The 24,203-nt window shown below is 43.4% G+C and overlaps 2 protein-coding genes across 2 annotated transcripts in view; both read right to left on the reverse strand.

The window, feature by feature from the left end:
• Nucleotides 1-192: 192 nt before the first annotated feature.
• On the reverse strand, nucleotides 193-8,508 carry KNSTRN (kinetochore localized astrin (SPAG5) binding protein). The gene is made up of 8 exons (XM_024212049.2): nucleotides 8,010-8,508; nucleotides 5,948-6,080; nucleotides 5,703-5,756; nucleotides 5,285-5,384; nucleotides 2,613-2,727; nucleotides 2,155-2,213; nucleotides 1,956-2,027; nucleotides 193-779 (listed from the first exon to the last, which is right to left on the reverse strand). Exons 1-8 carry the CDS (start codon nucleotides 8,083-8,085, stop codon nucleotides 648-650), a joined length of 741 nt encoding a protein of 246 aa, XP_024067817.1. The 5' UTR covers nucleotides 8,086-8,508; the 3' UTR covers nucleotides 193-647.
• Nucleotides 8,509-12,907: 4,399 nt separating this feature from the next.
• DISP2 (dispatched RND transporter family member 2) overlaps nucleotides 12,908-24,203 on the reverse strand; it is a 40,349-nt gene continuing 29,053 nt past the window's right edge. Inside the window, exons 4-8 of the mRNA XM_026651260.1 lie at nucleotides 23,923-24,046; nucleotides 22,701-22,816; nucleotides 21,396-21,514; nucleotides 19,901-19,998; nucleotides 12,908-16,333 (exon numbers count right to left, since the gene is read on the reverse strand). Of these exons, the coding sequence (XP_026507045.1) occupies nucleotides 12,908-16,333; nucleotides 19,901-19,998; nucleotides 21,396-21,514; nucleotides 22,701-22,816; nucleotides 23,923-24,046 (3,883 nt within the window). The remainder of the gene's footprint in view (nucleotides 16,334-19,900; nucleotides 19,999-21,395; nucleotides 21,515-22,700; nucleotides 22,817-23,922; nucleotides 24,047-24,203) is intronic.

Here is a 24,203-nt window from a genome sequence, read left to right on the forward strand (position 1 = left end):
AACCAGACCCCGACCCGACCTGGAATCTTAACCAATCCTTTACATCAACTTATACTTCCTGCAGCTGCTTGGGGGAAAGGTACAGCCAGGTATTCAGAAGGGAATAGGGAGGGCTGGAAATGAGCTAGGAGAGCAAGAACAGCTGTTTGGGAAAAGTGATAATAGTTTCACTCCACACCTGAGTTAGGGGTAATAAGATGTTTACTAGAAATATGAAAATACAGTTGAGTAACAAAAGGCAGGCATTAAAATAAGCCTAAACAGGAGGGTTATTTCCCCCATCAAGACAAATCAATTTTACAGCTTAAAATGTCTAAGCAATACATGTAAATTCACAAAGCTTGAAAGGATTTTTTTTTTAAATAGATCACATTTACAAAAGAGTAAAAAAGTATATATATATATATATATATATATATATATATATATTAGTTATGTTATGAAGGGGAACCTCCTATGGTGGAATGACTAATACATCTCTATTATGTTTATCCGTCCACTTAAAAAGGGGCTCTGGTGTACTCTGTGACCCATTAGTAACCTTTAATTCCTTTGTTTACAGTAAACTATGCTCCTGGATCAGAGTCACACACATGTCATGAGAAGCTGATAAGGGCACCAACATGACAAAGATTAGTCCTTGCTCCTCATGTGTCCAAGAGGAGCTCCACCTGACCAACAGTGGCAGCATACTCTTCTGTTTCTCTCTGAAAGGATGTCTGCTTCTCCAGGAAATTGTTTCGGTCATTCTCTGCCAGTTTCCACATAGTTGTTGCTGTCTATATGGAAAGAGCAAGTTAGTGCACAGTAGGGACTGTTACAAATATGTATGACTCCACAGAGGTGGCAGAGCTAAAAGCACACGGACTTATTGTAAGTCAAGCCACACCAGGAAGACCACTTTGCTTCAGCCCCATTTCTTGTCAGCGCCTTACCCCAAAGCATCAATTTCTTACTAAGACATCCTGTTCAAGTCCAGCCCTTGGTAACTTCAAAATGCCTGCTGATCAAGTGAGAGCACAACTAAGTATTGTTTTTTTGTCTTCATCCAACTGAATCAAAGTTAATTCAGTAAAGACCACGGTTTAAGGAATCTCGGGTATTCTGAACTTACCATGCTAGCTGGCATAGTAGGAGTTCTCACCCTGAAGAGCCACTTCTGAAACACTGCTACATAGATAGCTGAAATTTGGCTAGGATGCTACCTGTGGTAGTTATATGGGCATTATTGCAGCATCTGACACTTGGCAACCTAATTTATTTTTAAGACCCCCATAAGGAAGGTAAGTACTGTTCTCCTTGTTGTACAGATTGGAAAGTGGGGCACAGACCAGATGACATGCCCAAGGTCACACCGGAAGTCTGTGGCAGAGCAGAGAGTTGGACCCAAGTCTGAGTTCCAGGCTAGTGCCCTAACTACTGGACCATCCTTTTCCCCATGAAGTCTAATGCATCATCCATTGTGAATAGGGTCATGAGATCTTTAGTGACCCTAAGTAGCAGAAACTTCTCAGCACATATGTAAATTTGCACTTCCAGAACATTGCCGCCACCCTTTCCCACCATTCTGCGACATTGGTTCATTGCTATTTTCAGAATCATTAGCGTCCTGATGCACCCTTCGTTCTCTCTTGGAGGCCTCTCATTCCAGTTCTGACTACACTTAATCCTGATTATCCTGGATTATACTGGATCTTCCAAGTTAAATTGGCTGTTAATTTCAGTGATGTGACTGATTTAAACTGTAATCCCTTCCCATCTCTTTGGGGACTTAATACCATCTAGAATGTCCTTACTACATGCATATTTAGAATTGAAGACAGGAGGCAAGGTAAAAGGCCTGCTACAGTACATTAGTTTGCTTGAAGAGAACCCAGGAAAACCAAACTTCAGAATTTCAGCTAACCCCAGATATTCAATTGCATGGTTTGGGATGAAGGAAAGGGTTGTCTTACCAGAAGCTCTTCTTGTTTTTCAGCCATTTGGCTGAATAGTCTCAGTTCTTCTTTAAGCTTCTCTGTCAGCAACTGAAGAAAAGTCCAAAGCATCTAGTTTATCCAGATTCTGCATCACACAGCAATTGCCTCTATCATCAATTTAAACGTCTAGTAAACAAAGTCTGTTTAACCCAATTCCACTCTGACAAGTTCTCACCATTGTCTGCTTCTGACACTCCTTCGTATCTTCTTCCTCCAAGATTTCATTGCCTGTAACTGGTTTATAAATACTTTCATAAGCTTCTTTAGTAGTTACCGATACAATTCCCCACTAGCTGTTAGACCTCACCTTCACCCACAGTATTAAGTCACTTCACTGCAGAATCAGCCTCTAAACTTACATTAAGAGCAAATCAAGTATTCTCGGGAGTTGTGAGTCTGGTTCTTCTGTAGTAAGCAGAGAGCCAGATGGAACAACTTCTCCCTTTCAGCCCAGAGTGATTAGTGTTATGCCAAAATCTCTGCTACACTGAAATCAAGAATGAATGTCACATGAGCTCCTTGGTTACAACAAAAAGGTCGCACCTGAAGAATCAGGGTACCAATTATCATAATGGGTGGAGATGGGGGCTAGCTCCCCATCTTATGCTCAGAACTGAAATAGTTAGTCCTTACCTGGATCAATATTTCTGCTTTCTAAAATCACCATACAGTTATCTTGAAATTTCTTCAGCTTTTGAACAACTTCTTCCAGGACTTCATTCTTTTCTCTTAAGTCTTTTATAGTGCCCTATCAGTACCACACAAGTTAGAAGTCAATAAAGCCCCTAAAAAGATTCTTCCTGTTCCCTCCCATCTTCTTTCCAGTTAGCAGCCATACCTGCTCCCAATACATTGGAGATAAGTTCTTGGACACTGACTTAGTGCTCACCACCTTTTAATACTGACAGATTTGGAGCTGCCTGTAATAATTTACTACTATCTCTTGATTCAATTACTGTAGGCATATGTTGTGTTAATTCCTAACAAGTTGCTAATTAAATGCATCCCAAGGGAAGGGTGGAGGCGGCGCGACAGTAAATCTTGAACAGCCCGTCTCAGCAACCACTTGATGAACAGTGCTGGAGTTATTTGTTCTGGAGTGCTGGCTAGACCCCCTATTGACTTGCTAAAACAGGTTTATCCAGGAATGTCTCAGTCCCAGGGAGAAAGCAAAACCTCAGAAGGGTTTAGAAACAGAAAGACCAGGTCTACAGTAGGAGCACTTGGCTGGTATAGCTATACCAGCATATTTTACCAGCAAAGCATTCGTAGTATAGACACAGCTTATACCAGTAAAACCACAGTTTTGCTGGTATAGCTTACTCAAGTACTGCCCCCCTACCCCGCAGAGAAATAAGCTATACCAGCAAAAGCCCAGTTTTGCTGGTACAACTGCATCTACAGTAGGGGTTTTTGCTGGCATAGCTCTTCATAACCCTGACGGACATAGCTTTGCTGACAAGAGTTTATAGTGTAGACCTGGCCATGCTGTGGAGGAAGTCAAAATGTTAAGGGTCGGAGTAAGAGGAAGAGACTGAAGCAGAAACTATTGAGTGTAGGCAACAGACTGCTCCCCAAGAGATCAGTGTGTCTAGGGTAATATAGACCTACTTAAGCTTTTAGGTAAACAAGACTTTGTTTTAATAAATCTGATAATTTAATAATTAAAATGTTTTGTTTTACTCTTGGGGGAATTCTGCATCATGGAGAATTTCACAGAAATTAAATTAATGTTGTGTGAGCAGAATTTCCTTTCTTCCCACAAAAATGTGCTACAGTGCTGCTGGCTGCCACTAGGGGCCGCTGGACCCAGCAGAGTCCAGTTCACACACAGAAGAAATGGCTGGGGGGCAGGGGGAAGAGCTAGAGCAGAGGTCCGCAACCTTTCAAAAGTGGTGTGCCAAGTCTTCATTTATTCACTCTAATTTAAGGTTCGCGTGCCAGTCATACATTTTAACATTTTTAGAAGGTCTCTTTCTATAAGTCTATAATATATAACTAAACTATTGTTGTATGTAAAGTAAATAAGGTTTTTAAAATGTTTAAGAAGCTTCATTTAAAATTAAATTAATATGCAGAGCGCCCCGGACCGGTGGCCAGGCAGTGAGAGTGCTATTGAAAAATCGGCTCGCGTGCTGCCTTCGGCACGTGTGCCATAGGTTGCCTACCCTTGAGCTAGAGGATTCCCAGCAGTTGCAGTTCCCCGCATGCCCGGAGGGAAGGAGACATGGCACGCAGGAAACTCTCCACAAGCTTGGGACCTAGCATCAGGCTGTTTCTCCCACTGGATCGCTGGGCTCTGAAGGGGAGAGGGGTGGGTGTTTGGGCAGGGGGGCCTGCAGCTGGGCTCGGGAGAGGGGTGGTGGTGCAGGTATCTGGGACAGGTGGGCCCTGCAACTGGGCTCTGGGGGGAGGGGGTTTGGGTGTATTGGCAGGGAGGAAAAGACAACCACAGCTGGGCTCTGGTGGGGAGGGGTTGTGGGTGTCTGGCCCCCCAGCTGGCTCTGGGGGAGAAAGGGGGCAGAGAAACAGTACACTGGGTTGTCATAGGGGTTTCTTTAACTCTACTCCTGGGGGACTCTGTGTGTGTGTGTGTGTGTGTGCGCGCGCGCATGCACGCACATGCATGCGGTGTTGTTACAGACATACTTGCTGACAGGTATTTTGAAATAAATTTCCAAACTAATTGAAACTCGCGTGATTAAATAGTGTTATTTTGACAAATAAAATTTGCAAAAAATTTAAAATAGTGTGTGCAAAATTTTTAATTTTTTGGCACAGAATGCCCCAGGAGTATTCTTATGCTGTGTTCCCACTGTTCAGATTTAAGAACACTTTAAAAGAAGGCTGTTTTGTGTCACTGTGTTCACCACTGGTCACAGCTCCTGAAGGGAAGAACTGCAGGTACCCTAATCCAGTTGGATCTATTGAATAGTCCCACTTGGTAGTGTAGCCTACAGCCTGGTCTAAGAGTGGAAGAATCACATGATTTTGCCTGAGATGTGAAGGGTCAAGGCCTAAAAGCTAGAAAGATCAAGAGGCGACAGAGGTGCAGCTAGCCCTGAATCTTGACAAACTCATTGCCTTCTATTCCACATACTAGACCTAATAGCAGGCTTCGGTCACAGCTTTAAACAAGTAAATTGGGAGTGTGGTACATGGGAACAGAACTCCTCGTTGTTTTTATAGGAACAGAAGAGATCTTATTTGGACTCCATGAGCCACAGCATTATTCCCCACACAGCTCATAAAAGTATTACCAGATAATCTTTTAACAAGATGATCAGCCAAGTATTGCTTTTTACCTGTGCTCCTGCCAGCTTTGAGTGCAGTTGCTGTTTGGCTACTTCCAACAACTGGTTCTTCGTCTTTAGCTCTGTCTCCAATCTGTATCGGCTCAGGGGTCTGTCGAGAGTCACACATCACCGAGGATTTAACAGATGCCAGTTTATGGTTAGTATTCAGCTAAGCATATGGTTAAGACTTGCTTCAGCCAGGGAAGTGTCAGACACTGTTCAGTGCACCTGCAGTAGTGTAGCTTCCTCTCTTGAAAGATGGAGTGCGCACTGAACTAACTACTAGAGTGTTTTGGGCTCCATGTATCCTGAGTTTATTGTTGGCCATCAGCACATATGGCCATACTGTTCATTGCCATACAAGGCTGGGCCTCATCAGGACAGCTAATAGTACTATTTGAGATAGGGTTTTTTTGCACCAACTTACCCTCGTGCAGTTGTTGCTGTCTTTTTAGAAAGAGGCTCCACTTTCTTGGTAGACCTACAGAGATTAAAAAGGTAGAAGTATTACTATCAAAGCATGTAGCATTTTGCCAAACCACCAAACCAACTATCACTTTAACAAAAGCCTGATTTTCTATGCATATTTTTTGCTACTGACTGGAGTACCTTTTGGACATTTTTAGATTACTAAAAACCTGAAGTTTATCAGTGCATGTATTTTTCATTTACCCTTGGTTTTTGGCTTTGAAGACACCATCCTCTGGAACATTTGAGCTAAAAGTGAAATTGGGATCTTTGCTGAATTCTGGCTCAACTGTTTTGTTGATACGTTGTTTCTTCGATGGAAATGGCGTCTGTGTGTCTGCAACAAGATACAAGCGTCACCGAACAATGTGAGGAACTAACAAGAGAAAATAGTCCTCCAACTTCCACATTAGCAAAGAAATCTTGAACTTTGGAGGAATCACTTGTATGTTAACATCTCACTCTAACAAGATGTGAAGTAATGATGACTAAGTAGCACGCCGCACCCCATCCCTCCAAATTCTGAGCAAGATACAGGCTCAGAATGAAAAATTTGTTACTTAAGCCCTGGATGGGCTATGGTAAGCAATTTTAGAGTGTAGTTTACCATTCCAGCACTGGATGGGATAGCTTGACAGCCAGGTTTAATGACACAGACAGTCATTTCAGCATCAGACAGGTACATGAATACTGCTTTGATAGTAAAAGTTGTTCAGTGTCAAATGAAGAACAGATCTATTTAACACTTTTAGGGTTAGAAGATCTAATTTGATGTTGCTTAAGCAACTCCAGACTTCTAACATTAAGATGAATGTCACACAAGGTCATGAGAAAGCTTGCTCTCTGAATATACAGTCAGACTGTATGTCATGATGATCTGGCCACTCTTTAACATCTGATATTTCCACTAATTATGTAGAGCCTTGTTCACACCAAGCAGTTTAGGAAGTTCAGCTACAGGCTAGCAATAGGAGCATTAATGTAGAGCAGCCACACATGGGTTTTGGCCATCGTATTGTTTTGACCTCCTCTGAGCAAAGTTAGGCAAAACTGTGGTTAAGATGACTTTACCTGGCTTATGCTGGCCCTACCAGTATTGCTAGCACTGGTGAGTTGCACCAGCACTAGACCAACAGTAGGAGAATTTTTGAAAAAGCTCAGCAATGATGCAAACTGATTTTAAAAAAATAACGAGATAACAAATGTGTGATAGCCATCTTGCTGTAAAATCCAAAGCGGAGCTGTGCGGTCAGCACTATGTGCTCTCCTGGGACTGATCTCACCTAGTTAATCCAGTAGCAAAACTAACATGCCTTGGCTCCACTATGTTTTTACAGAGATAGTTAACACACATTTGTTATCCCACAAACACATTAAAAACACAGGGAATGAAGACAAACCTAGGAGGCCAAGCATGGAGAGTTTCTGCCCAAAATACAAGTTTCAAGAGATTATGAACACATGAGGATGGCATGCTAAGAGTTTTCTATTTATCACTGTTACAGTTAAGGATGCAGAATAATTACAGGGTTTAATATTGGATGAACTATAATAGTTATTAGTAAGATTAAAACCATTCTGCAAATTAAAAACACCCATGATACTCATGGTTTTACTAAAAGATATTGACGAGCATTTATCCCTGATTCTTTAGAGAACAAAGTTAATGCTCTAGAAAGTTAAGACCTATGTCACCCTCTGAATCCAAAAGCCCCTCAATGCCATCTCTCATCAGCCTTCTGAAAGTCAAGTGCCCCTGGGCCATTTTATTCCTAAAAATGGAAGGGGTTGTATTCTTTCCCACCAACCTACTTTGCAATAATAATGATAAATAATAAAATCAAAATGAACTCTTCTAGCACACCCTCTCCCACCCTATGTTTTACAAAAAACCAACTGGTTTTGAGACACAAACAGGTGCTCAGCCAATGAAAAGAGGGATCTTGAAAAAGTAACATATTAATGACACACGAAGAGAAGGGAGTACCTGCGCAAGTGGAGAACCAGTGTTGACAGGGCCAATTCAATCAGGGTGGATGTAGTCCTCTCCCAATAATAGATGAGGAGGTGTCAATTCCAGGAGAGGCATTTGCAAATTTAACATATTCATGTTTCACAATATAAGAGACCACACGTATTTAGAAGTAGGCAATAATACTTCGCTGCAGCTCAAAAGGCTCCGTTCTCCCACCCTTGCGCTAAGGAAAGAAGGGAGGCAGAGGACGATCAGCAGCACCGCTGAGACATCCCGCGCTGTGTCACTCACCTGGGGGGACGCTACGGGAGGGCGCTGTGGGGTGATGGAAGCTGTAGACCGGGATCCGGGAATTTTCGTTCTCCATGGCCGGCGGGTCTCCGCAGCGCGAGCCTGGACGCCAAGGCTGACGCGGGAAGGACGCGCTGATCTACTCCCAGGAGGCTTTTCCGGGGCGTGAGGACGGGAGATGCGTCCCCGAGCAGCCCAGCGAGCGTTTGGAAGCCCCAGGGGACGTTCCGCAGGGCTCGGCCAGGCCCGCGGGAACAGCACGGCCGCTCCGACCGTTTCGCTTTGCAACCGAAGCCCGCGCGTGTCGGGCTCTAGGAAAGCGCCTCCCCACCCCCACCTGAGAGCCGGGCCTGACCCGTCCCGCGCGCTGCACAGAGCGGGAACGAAGGAGCCCCGGACCGGGTACCGGCTCGCGTGACAGCGAGAGATAACCGCGACAGGCACCTCTCTGGGTGGGGGCCGTTCCCGCTGCCGTTTGAAAATGGGAACGGCGACGGAAGGGCGGGGCGAAGAGGCGCGCAGGCGCAAAGCCAGCTGGCGGCGTCGCCATAGTGCGCAGGTACCGCCAAATGTGTGCACATGCGCAGTAGGGAAAGTGACGCCCCCACGAATTCATTGCCCTGAGCTGGGGCGGGCAAGTCGGAGACGCGGGGAACGTGTCCACAGGCACGTGCCCCCGTGGGCGGGCGGCGCCGCCTACCCTGCAGGGGTCTGCGCTGCGGCCGGGGCGCCGCGACGCTGCGTTATGGCTTGGGGGGGGAGGCGGCTTTCCTGCTCCGTGCTGCCCGGCGGCTGCGAGGGAGCCAAGGGCGCAGCAGGGCGGCCCCCCCCACTCAGCCCTGCCCGGCCCGGCCCCTCGCCCCGCTCCGGCCCCGCCCAGACTTGCAGTAGCCAGCAGTGCTGTGGGGCTGGGGCTGCGTGGCGCTGTCTTGCCCCGGCGGCGGAGCTAGGCATAGGCAGACTAGGCAATTGTTCAGAGCCGGACAAGGGCCCCCCTCGTTTTTGGTTTGTGGGAAAGTGCAATTAGTAACTTGTAGGGGGTGGGGGGAATAGTCCTGGTAGGGCTCCCACTGACCTAGCACTGTCACCGGCTAGGCAGGGTAGCTGCAGGGAGGCAGGAGCAGAGCTGCTGCGAACTTGGGGTTTCCATTTCACAGGAAAATGGGCATTTTGAAATTTGTTTTCATTCCAAATTGAAAGAAAACCGACTATTTTTGCAATTTCCTTCTCAACGGATATTCTGAAAATGTTCCTTTTGTTTTGTTTTAGTTTCACATTTCAAATTTTATCTGTAATGTTTTAAATTGTAGACTATTTTGTATTATTTATACATTATTTTATTATGTGTTAAGAGGTCGAGGTGTGCATAGTAACTAGTGCATAACTTGAATGTCAACCTTTCCTTACACCACAAGCAGGATCTGAAGAAGAGCTCTGTGTTTCTCAAAAGCTTGACTTTTTCACAACAGAAGTTGGTCCAATAAAACAGTGGTTCTCAATCAGGGGTACCTGTACCCTTGGGGGTATGCAGAGGTCTTCCAGGGCACACATCAATTCATCTACATCTTTGCCTAGTTTTACAACAGGCTACATAAAAATCACTAGCGAAGTCAGTGCAGTCTAAAATTTCATACAGACAATGACTTGTTTATACTGCTCTATAATGTATACACTGAAATATAAGTACAATATTTATATTCCAATTGATTTATATGATAATGAGAAAGTAAGCAATTTTTCAGTAATAGTGTGAGGTGACGCTTTTGTCTTTTTATGTCTGATTTTGTAAGCAAGCAGTTTTTAAGTTTGGTGAAACTTTGGATACACAAGACAACTCACACTCCTGAAAAGGGTACAATAATCTGGAAAGGTTGAGAACCACTGCAATAAAAGATATTACCTCACCTGCCTTATCACTCTAACACAAGCAGGAAACACTTTGATCAGTACTAAACTTAATGATTTCACAAATAAGAGAATATTTCAATTATTATGCACTGCAGCTGACATGGCATAATACAATATGTATATGCACTACTATATATATAAATATATTATGAACTACTACTGCTGACATGTTAGGAAATAACATGCAAATAATATACAAATGAAAATAAAATTTGAAACAAAATTTAGATTTTTTTCCAAAATGAAATTTTTCATATTGAATATTTTTATGGGAAATTTCATAAAAAATGATACAATTTTTTTTGGGGGGGGGGGAAGCTTTGTCAAAAACAGCTTTTCCCAGCAAAAAACTTCTGATGAAAATTTTCTGTTCAGCTTTAGTCACAGGGGCTGATGTGGGGGAAACAGTGCCGCAAGTGTTTACAATATGTGACAACAGTGGCCATCTGTTTTTTAACGATTTATTTTAAAATTATTTCAACAGATACAGTGATACACACAGTCCCCAAATAGTGGGAAATAATGGTACACTAGTCATAGGTATGAATATACAGGCATGAATTTGACCAATTAAGACTGAAGCACATTTTATGGACTCTAATACTTCTAAAATCCTAAAAAATATGGTTTGTAATGGAAACTCTTAACACACCCAAAATTGCATTGTGGCTGTTGGTTGCCCCTAAAAAAGTGTGCTTAGAGGTCACAGACATATAACTGTATTTTTGAAAACTCCCTACTTAAAAATGAGAACTTGATCAGATTTTTCAGACACATTTCATATTTTCTCTCTCTCTCTCTCTCTCTTTTTTAACAAGCCAATCTTTTTTTCCCCAAACATCCTTTAGCTTATTTGCCTTTTAAGAGACCTCCAAGCCCTTTGGAACTCAGAGCTTGTCCTCAATATTTGAAGAAGGGTTGGTAGATAGTTTTAGCTTTTGCTGCTATTTTTTATTTTTCTGAATATATAATGCAAGGCATTTCCATACTTCTAAATATTTATCTTGTTTGTGTCTTCCTTCTTTTACCAAATCTGATAGATAAGCTTTTCTATTCAAGGATATCACATACTCTGGCATACCATTAGAATGAGTTACGTTTTTAAAATTAAGCAAGTATGTACCGGTAAGTCTTTGCAGGATCAGTGCCTGAGATAAAACACAGAGATATTGATTTTCTCACCACTGAGCCAAGACCGGCCTTGCTGCTACTAGTTTTATCAGGCTTTTGTTACAATTATAAGAGAAATCTCTCACAGGGAGGTCTGATAGAACTGTTGCTGGTCATTTGAAATATTACATGTAGTTATTAACTTTATTGCTCTGTAACTTTGCACTAGTAGATACTGCTAAAGGATAGGTTTTTACATAATCAGCTCTTCCCTTAGGCCCCAATTGTGCAAGCTGATCTGTGCAGGTGTAAATCCTCTAGTTTAGATCAGCTTGCAGAACTAGGCCTTAGTTTTATATTTCAATCAGATGATTCTCCTTCCCCCGCACACACTTGTCCCACTTACACAATGATATGGGCAAAAAACAAACAAACAAAAAAGAGATATTTATAAAATCTGTCATTGACTTTCTGGAATGCTTATATCATATTTGCTGACATCATTTTCAGATGTGGGCTACAAATCATTGCAAACAATGAATATGAGGTCCCAATTTACAGAAGAACGAAGTCACCGTGTATTCTCAAGTCACTTTTTGTATTTATTACTGTAGAGCTGAAATGCAAGTTGTAGGTGCCATCCATATGGGATCTAGGCAAACATAAGATAAAATCAAATTGGAAAATTGAACCATATTAAATACAAACCAGAAGGTCCAGTGTTCCAACTTGAATTTCTTGCTTTTTTGAATTTCTTAGCTCTTGCTAACCTGCACCAGCCAACCTTGGTGAGTTTCCCAGATAGCTAATATGAATGAATAGATAGCTACAGTGTGCATATTGATGGATGGAAGCTCAGAGGTGCAAATTTCCTCGTGCTGATGCCATAGGAAAACACATTAGGCATGTACAACATAAAGAAAACAAATCACAATATTCATAGCAAAGGCACAAGGTATCACGGTGTTCAGGAAAGTTTGTCATAAATATTTATTTTTATGCTGACTTTTAGAGAGAAAGCTTTTTCTTATTGTAACAGATAAAGACAACGTTTTGTTTTTTTGTTTTTTTCTGGTAAAGAAAAAAGTAAAATTCAAGATGCAGCAGATATGCCAACTTTAAAAATATTTTTACATTTTTGCCTGGGATAGAAACTAGCTATGAACATGAAACACAAGCTGCCCAAGTCACAGAGGACAAGGGGATGGCTTTCTGTCAAGGAAAACCCCACATTGAAGCAGTGTCAGAAGGAGTTCTCTCCAGCAAAACCAGCTGAAATCCTGATCTGAAAGATATTTGGGGCTGGATTATATAGTCTTCTCATTGAAGAGTAACAGACCATACCAGTTGAAAAACACTCACTGGACAGATTTAAATAAATATCTGAATACAGTTCCTTTGGGGAAATTTGTAAACCTGGACTGCTAATAAAAACTGAGATCTGCTTCAACAGGAAACAGTTTTTTCTCCAGCCATTAGTCAGATTCCAATGATTAACAATTATAGATATTTTTGTACATGGGATTTATTTCTTTAAATATTTGGAGAGCGTCACCTCTTTAATCATTATCCCCTTCTTTCTTGTACTTGGCAGGAAACCAAATCTAATCACTGTAGGGAATGTCAAACAGTACAATTGTGAATATGGCATGGGCTGCTGGACAAAGATTTTTTTACTGCATTAAAATTCATCTCTAATCCTCATTTTTTTAATATCAGATTTGCTGAATCAGTGAAAATGTAAGCATCTCTGCATCTGAAATATCTGGAAATATTCCTAGCTCAAAAAGGGAAGGGAGGAAAGATTTTATATTTACAGTGTAAATAGGAGGTTTATTTCCTGTTTTCTTCTGTAATTGAGTTTTGCTTTCTTGGAGATTTCAGCTGCTGTAACCAGAATTTTGTGCACTGGATCGTTTGATCCAAACATCAGGCATGTCTGGTTGGCTGTTTGGTAAAACAACTGGACCTTCACTCCCTAATCCCAGTCGGTTTTTCCAAGAAGAGCTGTTTTGCTGGGATGCTGGTAGAGATACGTCAAAGACAGTCTCTCTCAGGTCCAACCTCAGGGTGTCTCTCTTCCCATTCAGGTGACCTCTCTCGGCTGCACAGCAGGAATCAGACACATCTAAGACATTGGGAGAAGAACTGGCTGACTCAGCAAGTTTTATGCTCTGCTCAAAATCACTGAGAGAGATCTCACTGGAGACATTGAGCACATTGAAAGAACTGCTATGAGAACAAAGGCCTCTGTGAAATTTGTAAATTTCAGCTTCAGGGAGATTACTATTTTCTGAGGTATAATCTGACTGTTGTTGAGCAGTGTCTCTAGAACACTGAGATTTATTTAACTGTCCTTCATCTTTCATGCTGGCTGAATAAAGATAGTCCAGCATGTATCCATCCCAGGCTTTTGGACCATATTTTTGACATCTACAATCTCTGCAGAGTCTCTCTCTATGAATTTCTGCTTCTGCTCCTGTGCTACTATGTTTGTAAGGAGAAGATGTTTGCAAGGCGGGACACTGACAAAGATCTACATGGTGGTCCATTAGAGTCTCCTGCAGATTCTGTCTGTCTGTTTCAAGAGAAGGATGGATTCCTATTCTGGGACACCTGCTGTCTTGGAGCTGTATGTCTTCAGATAGGACAGAAGGACGATTAGACAATTTGCTTGTGGAAGTGCTGTTGTCAAAACTGTCACTAAGTTTTCTGGCCAAGGGCTGGAGCTCATACTGTTCATTTGCAGTGTTAGACTCTTGCACCTTCCGTAATCTGTTCTGCTTCTCTTCTCCCCCACAGTTAAAGCTTCCATTTGGCCTGGAGTCATCAGAATAGTCCTTCAAGACATAGGTGCAAGGCCAAAGGATCTGACCACAGTTCTTCTCTGGGCCAAAGAAGCAGCATAGAGACTGAAAAAAGAAGCTGGCAAATCCACAGCTGATACATTTGATCATCATTATGAATATCCCCAGCTTCCGGTATGCCAGCACTGTGGCAGGCAGCATGATGATACCTGCAGAAAACAGAGCAGATGCCACCATAGCAGTGGCACAGCTCATCTGCTTCAGAGAGAAGGCCACTCGGCTCAGGCGATCAGAATGTGGGCACAAGTGGTAGGAAATACAGTAGTTCACTGTAAAGTCAGTGGAGAGGCCTACTGCTGCTGAAATGAAGAGAGACTCCACTGCATTGAGCTGCCATTCCAACAGCACCAAAAGTCCAACAGTTACCAGCACAGTGCCTGTGATAGCTGTAACAGAGAATATGCTAAGAATGACATTCCAGGTGGTGAGCAGCAGCACCACAAAAGAGATGGTTATGGATAGCCCTATGACCACCATTGTCTCTGTGCTAAGACTGTGCTGGAGATTATATAGCTCTAGTTTACTGGTGTACCATCCATTCTGAAGCCCCATGGGGGCAGTCTTCATTTCCTCTGTTATCCAGTGGCCAATTTCATTGTAGAATTGTTTGGCTTTGCTGTAGTTGAAGCTGTAGTGATAAATAGTTTGAAACTGTAGCACCAAGGCAACTAGGTTTCCCTCTCCATCAAATCTAAGACCCAAGTCATAGGTTTCAGCCCCATCTCTGCTTTGTTCCATGATCATCATTTTGATGCAGTGCAGGAAGACTTCACTTCCATAGGGGAAGGGGAAGTGGTTACAGCAGAGATTGAAGCTGTGATCTTGCTGGGAGCACTGGCGACTGTCCATCCACGTGTGAAACTCTTCCATGAAACAAACTGTAGATTTCTGCTCCAAATCAGAATAGTAGAAAGTTTGATTTTTCACTTTTTGGCAGAATTCCAAGAGCCAGTTTTGAGCTTCAGGATTTTGGATCGTAAATGTGGTATCTTTCACCAGCGTACCATTGCTCTTAGGATTGAAATGATCCCCATTGTCCACAGGCAGTATGCCCCAGACTATAGTGATGGGCATGCGTTGTCCTTCTCCATGCTCCAGCCTCTCAAACATGAACTGGTGACAGTATTCTGCATCATATCTTTCAAAGGGATGGCTTAACCTAAACATCTGGACAGATGGCATCTCTAAACTGGGGAGTTTTAGTTTAGGATTAAAACAGGAAATGTAGGCACCCCCTATTGCCAAGGCTGTAAACCAGCAGATCCAAATGTAACGAAACTTTATAACACCACATGGAAGAATCTTCTCAAATAAAAGCTTGGAGGTTTCACACAAGGTATTCTGGAGACCCCTGAGTATATGATGGAGAGAGAAAATAACTCTTTTATGCCCACTATAGTTCCAGTAGTCTTCCGGTTTATAAATGCAGTTTGTTGCTATGTAGCGTTCATACAACACAACAGAAGATGGAAGCCAAGTTACCATGAATACTAAATTCACCAATACACATGTGCCCATGTAGATGGCAAAACAGCAGATGGCAATTATATTGCTCATATAGCTGGCATAGAAAGCAGCACCTGTTGTAAAGGAAGACGCCAGCATGAGATACCCAAAGTGGTGCATGGTTTGGCTCATCCACTGCAGGAGGCCTGCAGAAGGATTCTGGCTCTTGCTGAGGCTCCAGAGATCAAAAAACACAAAGGTGTGATTGGCGCAAATGCTACTGAGAATGACAACTGCTGTCAGGTTTACAAAAGGGAAATAGGTGAATCTGAAGGCCACCTTATACAAGAAGAAGGAGATCATCAAAGAACTGACAACAATCATAAGAACCATAGAAGTAATAAAGATTGAGCGTAAATAAAAAGTCATACTTAGAAAAATGGCTAATATTGCCAGGACTGGATACATTGTATCCAGTAAAAGATAGTGCTGGAATAGTTTCTGTTTAAGACCCAGGTCCATTCCAGTGATTAATGTGTAATTATCAAACAGGTCCCATGACTCAAGGTTGTTCAGGTAGATTTCCATCATAGATGCTCCTTTCTTTGTAGGCAAAAACAGCAGGCTGTATTTCAGTGATGGCACTTGATATTCCATTGTCTGAAGACTGAGAAAGTCTCTGTCAACCAAGAAGTGAAGAAGCTGGTAAATACCATTGAACCGGGTACATTTTTCTGGTACTTTGGCACACTGAGAGTGTTTCTCTCTTCCAGTCCTGGGACCTATGCAAGAAGGAATAAGGATGCCTTTGTGGTAGTCTGGGGCACAGGAACGGAGGAGTGCCAGGGTGTGGGAGACATCTGCTTGAGTTATCTCCAGACAAGAAGATCTGTTGTGAAGGACAGCAATATAGTTACCCAGAGACCAGCTTGGGCAGCATTCATTGCGTTCAGTACGTTGGCAGAGATTCCCAAAATGAGCATGTGAGCGGATCTGAAAAACAGCCAATAGGAGAACATCAGATTAGACTCTCCCTATAAAACTTTTTACCCCACTGCCTTTATACAGCAGAGTGTTTAAATTCTCACAAGAATTATTCTGTCCTCCCCATGTTTATAAACCCTGACTCCCCAACCTTCTGTTGACAAAATACAATATATTGTAGCCATTGAAACAAGATGTTTGGGCAGCACTTTTTCCAGAACTAAATTAATAGCCCCTGTTATGTATTTTTTGCATTGATTTAGGAATTGGGACCCTTCCTCAATCCATTGTCCTAATACTTGTGAAAGCAGCTTTCCTCAATTTACATTCATTCTCTGGATTAGGACCACTAAGATGAGAATTTTTACACCCTTTATCCTTTTTCTCTTAAGCTTCTTTTTTCTGCACCGCAGTGACATTCTGTGAAGGACATAAGCAGGAGGCATAAGGCTGTAAGGATAAGGCCTTTTCCTGTAGCCATATTGTAAGGCCTAAGGCCTTTGTCTGCAGCCATATTAGGAGAGCAGCAGCCATTAGCTAAGAAGCAGGAAATCACATCCTCACATTCCATTTAAATTACATTAAAACAATGTAATATCAGGCTGTTAAGAAGGCGATCCTGTCCTAATAGCACCCACCATCACCAGATAAAGAAACAGATCTTATGATGGTTAAAGAAAACTTAGTTTGATAGCATTCTGTCTGGCAAGAAATCACTTATCAATAGTTGTGGTTGTGAAATCCTCATTTCTTTATTGTTTTGTCTTTATGGTCCCCATTTCTCTATTGTTTATCTGTGCGATCTCTGTCTGGTTCTTTGATTGTTTGTCTGTTACATAATTAATTTTGCAAGGTGTAAATCAGTTAAGGTGGTGGGGTATGATTGGGTAGAGAATTATGTTACAATATGTTAGGATTGGTTAGTAAAATTTTAGTAAAATGATTGGTTAAGGTATAGCTAAGAAAGACTGAAGTTTCACTATATAAACTGGGGTCCAAAAGGAAGTTCTTAGAAACCAACTCCAGGACACAGCCCCAAGATCAGAGCTGCCAGACCTCAACACTCTGTTAATGACACCGTGCAGAAACTGGAGTCACCCAGATGACCTGATCCTGACTGGCCATCAAGAAAAGTTCATCTGCCTTATTGGGACTGGGAGTGGTGAGCATTGTATGTTTAGCATATGCATTTTGTTGTTGTTGGGTAATTGTTAATAAATAGAGGTTAAGTAGGATATTACTGTGTAAGGCTCTTCCATTGATAAAAGACCCCGCAAACCCGCAGGGATAAAGTTACGCCCTGAGCCAAAGGAAGGGTAAGGATGGGTGCCTAAATTAATAGGGTTACATCTGAGCCCTAGGAACAGGGTAAGAGTGGGTGCCCTAGAATGTAAGGTTGCACCTGAGCCCTAGGAATGGGGTAAGGGTGGGTGCCCCTAGAGTGTGTGAGTAACAGAGAATTTTGTGCGGGTAGCAGGTGCTACAGACTCTCTTCCACCATGATCTAATCCAGGGGTGGGCAAACTTTTTGGCCCGAGGGCCGCATCAGGTTTCTTAAATTGTATGGAGGGCCGGTTAGGGGAGGGGGTCTTGGCCCAGTCCCCACCTCCTATCTGCCTGCCCCCCCCTGGGACTCCTGCCCCATCCAATCCCCCCTGTTCTGTGACAGGCCCCCCGGGACCCCTGCCCCATCCACACACCCCTGCTCCCTGACCGCCCCCGGACTCCCGCCGCCCCATCCAACCCCTCCTCTCATTCCTGACAGCCCCCCCGGGACCCCTGCCCCATCCAACCACCCCTTCTCCCTGTCCCCTGACTGCCCCTGGAACCTCTGCCCCTGACTCCCCCTGCCGCCCCATCCAACCCCCCTCCTTCCTGACTGCCCCCCTGGGACCTCTGCCTCCATTCAACCCCCTGTTCCCCCCCTGACCGCCCCACCCCCATCCAGACCCCCGCCCCCTGACCACCACCCCGAACTCCCCTGCTCTCTATCCAACCCCCCCTGCTCCCTGCCCCCTTACCGCACTGCCTGGAGCACCGGTGGCTGGTGGCGCTACAGCTGCGCCGCCCAGCTGGAGCTGGGCCACGCCGCCGCCACCACCATGCAGCACAGAGACCTGGTCAGGCTGGGCTCTGCAGCTGCGCTGCCCGGGGCGGCTCTATGTATTTTGCTGCCCCAAGCACGGCAGTCAAGCAGCTTTCGGCAGCGTGCCTGTGGGAGGTCCGGCTGGTAACGCGGATTCGGCGGCATGCCTGCAGGAGGTCCACCAGTGCCGTGCCTTTGGCGTACCCGCCGCCGAATTGCCGCCAAAGCCGCGGGACCGGTGGACCTCCTGCAGGCATGCCACTGAAGGCTCCCTGACTGCCGCCCTCACAGCGACCGGCAGGCCGCCCCCCGTGGGTTGCCGCCCCCGGCACGCGCTTGGTGCGCTGGTGCCTGGAGCCACCCATGGCACTGCCCCAGGAGCTCACAGCCCCGCCGCCCAGATCATTGCGCCGGCGGCGCAGCGAGCAAGCTGAGGCTGCGGGGGAGGGGGACAACAGGGGAGGGACTGGGGGGCAAGCCTCCCGGGCCAGGAGCTCGGGGGCCGGGCAGGACGGTCCCGCAGGCTGGATGTGGGCCGCGGGCCGTAGTTTGCCCACCTCTGATCTAATCAATGCTTAACACTGTTTCCCTGTTAATTGCATAGGGCAAATACTATTCTCTTCCTTCTCAGGGGCCCTTTTGCCTGGCACTTGCACAGAGGATACATTCAGACATCTTTTTCTTTGGAAGGCTTTCATAGCCCTTCCAATTTTAACTCTTCAGGCACACTAGCAATTGGTATTTCTTACCATCACTGATAAACTAACCCTAATTAATACTCCTGTCTTCCACTCACTGTCCTGTCCTCTGCTATGTCTTTCTACTATTGTAGCAAGGAGCATTCAGGAGACCATGGAGCCATTCTTACCGGTATTGGATGTAAAATATTATTGGCAATTTAGAAGATTAAGTCTAGTCACATCCAGTGCAGTCCTCTCTGGATAGAAGGCCATATTGCTGATCTATCTCCATCTACTTACTTGGCACCTCTAATTTAGAGAGGCTGTTGTGCTGTTAGAGGTGCCAACTTCTGAAGAATATGATCACTTATGTTTAATAAAGATCCCATGGTGCTTTTCACAAAACTATCATAATCTAATCCAATCTAATCTTTCTGTTTATATGGCCCTCCTCACTGTAGTGTGTGGGGTGTTAGGCTCAGTATATGGGCCAAATTCCTCTTTTAGTAATTACATTAACCACCCTAAATTCTATAGTTTCAGTTCGATATACTATCATCAGTTTCTTGCCCAAGCTGTTGTGTGTGTACTATAAAACAGCTATGGCTCTTCAGCCCAGAGGCAGCTGCATTTCAGTGGTAGGTAAAGTTATTCTTTTATTTATAAGCCTGTAAAATCCACTGGGATTCTCCAGGATGAAAGATACTATATGTCTCATATGATTTTTTTCTTGCTAGCTTTTGGTTAATGATTAAACCAGTAAATTGAAATGAGATTGCATGTGTATATATTCCCCATGATATTACTAACCTTGTCCTGTTCAATTTGACACATGGACTGAATCGCTTGCAAGTTCCACAAGCTCCCAGCAGTTGTGGACATAAACACCAGCTGAGAATAACTCTTTCCTAAAAAACAGAAATGTAGTTAGGTAACCGAGGAGGAATCAGCCACACTGTTTGAAATAATTAGTCTATTTAAAAAACATAGTGCTGTGTGTAAGTCTACCACTGATGATTCTATCAGTTGAAATGGAGCAACAGAGCTTATGGATCTTGATAAATGATAGGGCTATAAAGTGTGCAAATTGCCTCATGTGACCTCTGCCCCATCACGCTTTCCATATGTGTCAGGGTCAGGAAAGGAGGGACATGGGGTTCTCTCATAATTTTCACTTGTGAATTTCATTTCTCTACAGCGAAACTATTGTGGATCTGATTCAGACCATTTCTGTTATCTCCTGACAAAAGTCTGTACAGTTGGTCGTGGGGAGAGAGGGAGGGGCTGAGGCCTTGACAAACTGGTGGTTTGTTTCTCCAGTGGTTGAACCATTTACTTAAAAGGATGACTTAAAGCAGGAGATTGGGAATCAGAATATCTAGGTGCTATTCCCATAAGTCCACTCACTTGTGTTATTTCTGGCAAGTCACTTAACCTCTCTGTGCTCAATTTCCCCACCCATCTGTAAAATGGAATACTAATGCCCCCACCAACAGAACAGACTCAGATTTATTTCTTCTTTTGGTCAAAAATTTTCAAAAGAAAAATCAACACTTGTCATTTCATTTGAATTTTTTCATTTTTCAATTTCATTTCTGCTGAAAACATTTGAAACAAAATTTTCAAAACAAAATTAAGATTTTTATTTTGAATATTTGGGATAGTCCCCCCCCTTTCCCTCACTATTTTCCTCCATTTCTTTAATTAAAAAAGGGTGTATGGAGGGGTGTGGAAGTGAGAAAAAAAAACACTTTCTCTTATTTAATTTTTCCACTGGAAAAGTGTAAAAACAAAATAATTGCGGCAAAGTGTTATTTTCATTTTTTTACTTTTTACATACTGTTCCAGTTGGGAAAAAAGAAGGAGAGAAGAGTTAGAAACTGAGAGATAAAATGGGTACTTTCTCATTATTTCAAAATAAACATTTTTAAAATTTTCAATTTTGGAAGAAAATTTAATTTAAAAAACAAAACAAAACACCCTTCAACAATTATTTGGGGGGGGGGCGCGAAGGGAAGAATTAATTTTTCATGAAATCCAATAAAACCCATACAAAATTTCAGTCAGCTCTGCTTGCCGATAACTGGGGAGGCTTAATAAATTAATGTTTGCAAAATGCTGCAAGATCACTAGATGAAATACACAGAGGGCACAAAATTGTATTATGCCTGACTGCTTTATTGGACATTTTATGAACACTTCCACATGTACCGGATGTTACATCTCTTTGTGCTATTGCAGTTTCCCACTGTCCCCTCTTTCTTGGTGGTTACATTTTGAAGGTATATGTTAAGACTTCACTCACCTGGGGGGCCACAAAAGAAACTGTCCTTTCCATAGTCTTGTTCTACCATCCGTCGTGTTCTTGCTTCTTGTTCGCCATGGATAAACCTCTGCCCTCTGTTAATACCAACGTCACCATAGCTATCAAGAGTTCACAGTTATTCTTCTATGGAACAGCTGGATTTAACATCTTTCTACAAGTCATGTGGTTGACTAGCCATGGATTGTCACACCATGAAAATGTGCTTTGATGAGACATAATGCAATTGGAGCGGCCACTGACCTAAAATGAGGACATGGTTTGGGTCCAGAGGTTCAGTATTGGACTATTGTGCAGGTTTGACTGCTTCAACTTGCAGTCATGAGTGATTAAGTTAGATCCCACATCACTCCTTTTGGAGTCACTGAATTATCTCTGCAGCTGCTTAAAGCTGTTGAGTAAAATTTTCAAAAATGCCTTAGGCCAGGTCTACACTACCGCGGTAGTTCGACGGCTGGCAATCGAACTTCCGGGTTCGATTTATCGCGTCTGGTCTGGACGCGATAATTCGAACCAGGAAGTGCTCGCCGTCGACTGCGGTACTCCACCTCAGCGAGAGGAGTACCGCGGAGTCGACGGGGGAGCCTGCCTGCCGCGTGTGGACTGCGTCTGAACCGCGGTAAATTCGAACTAAGGTATGTCGACTTCAGCTACGTTATTCACGTAGCTGAAGTTGCGTACCTTAGATCGAATTGGGGTGTTAGTGTAGACCAGGCCTTAGTGACTTAAGTGACTGTACTGCAATGAAAGACCCATTGCATGGCCGTGGGTGGCCTGGGTCAGCTGACTCAGGCTCGCAGGTCTTGGGCTGTAGGGCTATACAATTGTAGTGTAGACATTCAGGCTCGGGCTGGAACCCAGGCTCTGAGACCCCGTGAGAGGGGCGGGTCCCAGAGTCCAGGCTCCAGCCTCAACCCGAATGTCTACATTGCAAATTTTTAGACCCACAGCCGCTACACGCTACACGGCTGAGTCAGCTGACCTGGGCACTTGCGTCTCGTTGCTGCAGCTTTTTTATTGCAGTGTAGACATCTCCCTAGAAGCCTAATCCTATTTTGAAAAGACTTTAGCCTAAGTCTCATTGACAGCCAATGGATTTAGGCTCCTAAGTACATAATCAATTTTGAAAATGGGGATTTAGGCTCCTAATTCACTTTGGGATTTTTGAAAATGTTACTTATTGATTTTACAACCCAATTGCAACCAAACTAAGATGTCACATCATCAGTAAAGCAGTCTCATCATGCCATTGCAAGCACTGAAACCCAAAGAACTAAATTCAGATACCTGTTCTTTTCAGTGTAGGGAGAAAGCGAAAGGGTCTTCTGATGGCCTGTATGGGTTTGTACATTCTTCCAGACAATGAGTTTTCTGCCAATGTCAGTATCTCGAGGCTCAAATCCCTAAAGCCAAGCAAAAGGGTTTAATTAACTTGTCAGACTTGTGCTTTGGCTTAACCTTCCTTAGCCCACCTCCGCCACACCTTGTGTCAGACACAGCACGTGTCTGTGATTATTAGAATCTAATCACTTTTTTGAGGCACACACAAATTGAATTTCTCTTAGAAAGGGGGGCATAGTCCATATGTGAACCTACAGAAATATAATTTTTCCTTTCCTTTTTGGCCAGTAGTGAGATAGTTCATCCTGAACAGGCCAAGCAGGATTTCTCTCTTCCTCTCTAGATAAGGGGCATCAACCAAAATCGACAGCTGCAGAAGTAGGATTTATTTTCTTCCCTCTCGACACAGTCTATAGTCCACACTGGAACCTTGACCAGAATGATTTTCTTCTCTATCTCTCTCCTGGAAAGGTGTCCTTCATCTCATCCTAGAGCCTGTCTGAGTAGGATGGTATTTTTCCATGTTTTTCAAGGATGTTTTTTCTTAGGTAGAGGAAAAGGGTAAACACCCTGGAGGGAGAGGAACTATTTAGGAAATACTAAAGGGGCACTATTAGGAGCAATATGTTGAAAATGAGCAAAGGAACATTAAGACTGAATAACAAGAAAAATGTTTTAATGAACAGTGAAATAGTCTCCGAAAGAAAGTAATGGAAGTACTTCACTAAAATCCTTTAAAACTATGGCAGGCCAACGCACAGGCAAATATAGTGCAGAGAACGCTCCTGTAGTGAATGAGAGAGATGGACTAGTTTACCTAACAGGTTTCTTTTCATTTTCAATTTCTGTGATTCTCATATCAAAAGAAGAGCAGGGAATGCAGATTCCCTTGTAACCTAATGCACTTTCTGATATTTCTGAGAATGAGGGGGTAGCAGATTGTCATCTGGTGGTAGATATTATAAACTGTTGTGCATTCTGGGGGAATGTGAGAGTGATAGTGTCTTTAATGTCCTCATGTATTTATGCTCTCTTCTCCATCCATTTCCAAAGGAGTAGGGAATGTGATAATTTTACACTGCAGGAAGAAAACATAATTGATTGTTCCACTGATTTTCCTTGCATTCATGGATGACATGCCTGCCCCATATCATCTGCAGGGACTTACCATCAACGGTTCTGAAAAATCTGGCAGATTTCCAACTAGCAGGCCAGCTAAAGTACAAACCAGAACTGTCACCGAACAGAGCACAAGGACAGCTACCGGCCACTCAGCAATCACTTGAGAATAACTGGAATGAACAGGAGAAAACAAATGCTGCTGTTAACCTGATTTCTAATATTAACATGAAACATGCTGCGGTACCAGCACAATGTTAGAAGAAGAACATTTAATAGAATGAGGGCTTCCTGGTTTGGGCATTTATTTGTTGAAAAGCTCAGGGGGTA

Source organism: Terrapene carolina, unplaced genomic scaffold, assembly GCF_002925995.2.
Source record: "Terrapene carolina triunguis isolate 2854851 unplaced genomic scaffold, T_m_triunguis-2.0 Scaffold96, whole genome shotgun sequence".
Classification (NCBI taxonomy): Eukaryota; Metazoa; Chordata; order Testudines; family Emydidae; genus Terrapene; species Terrapene triunguis.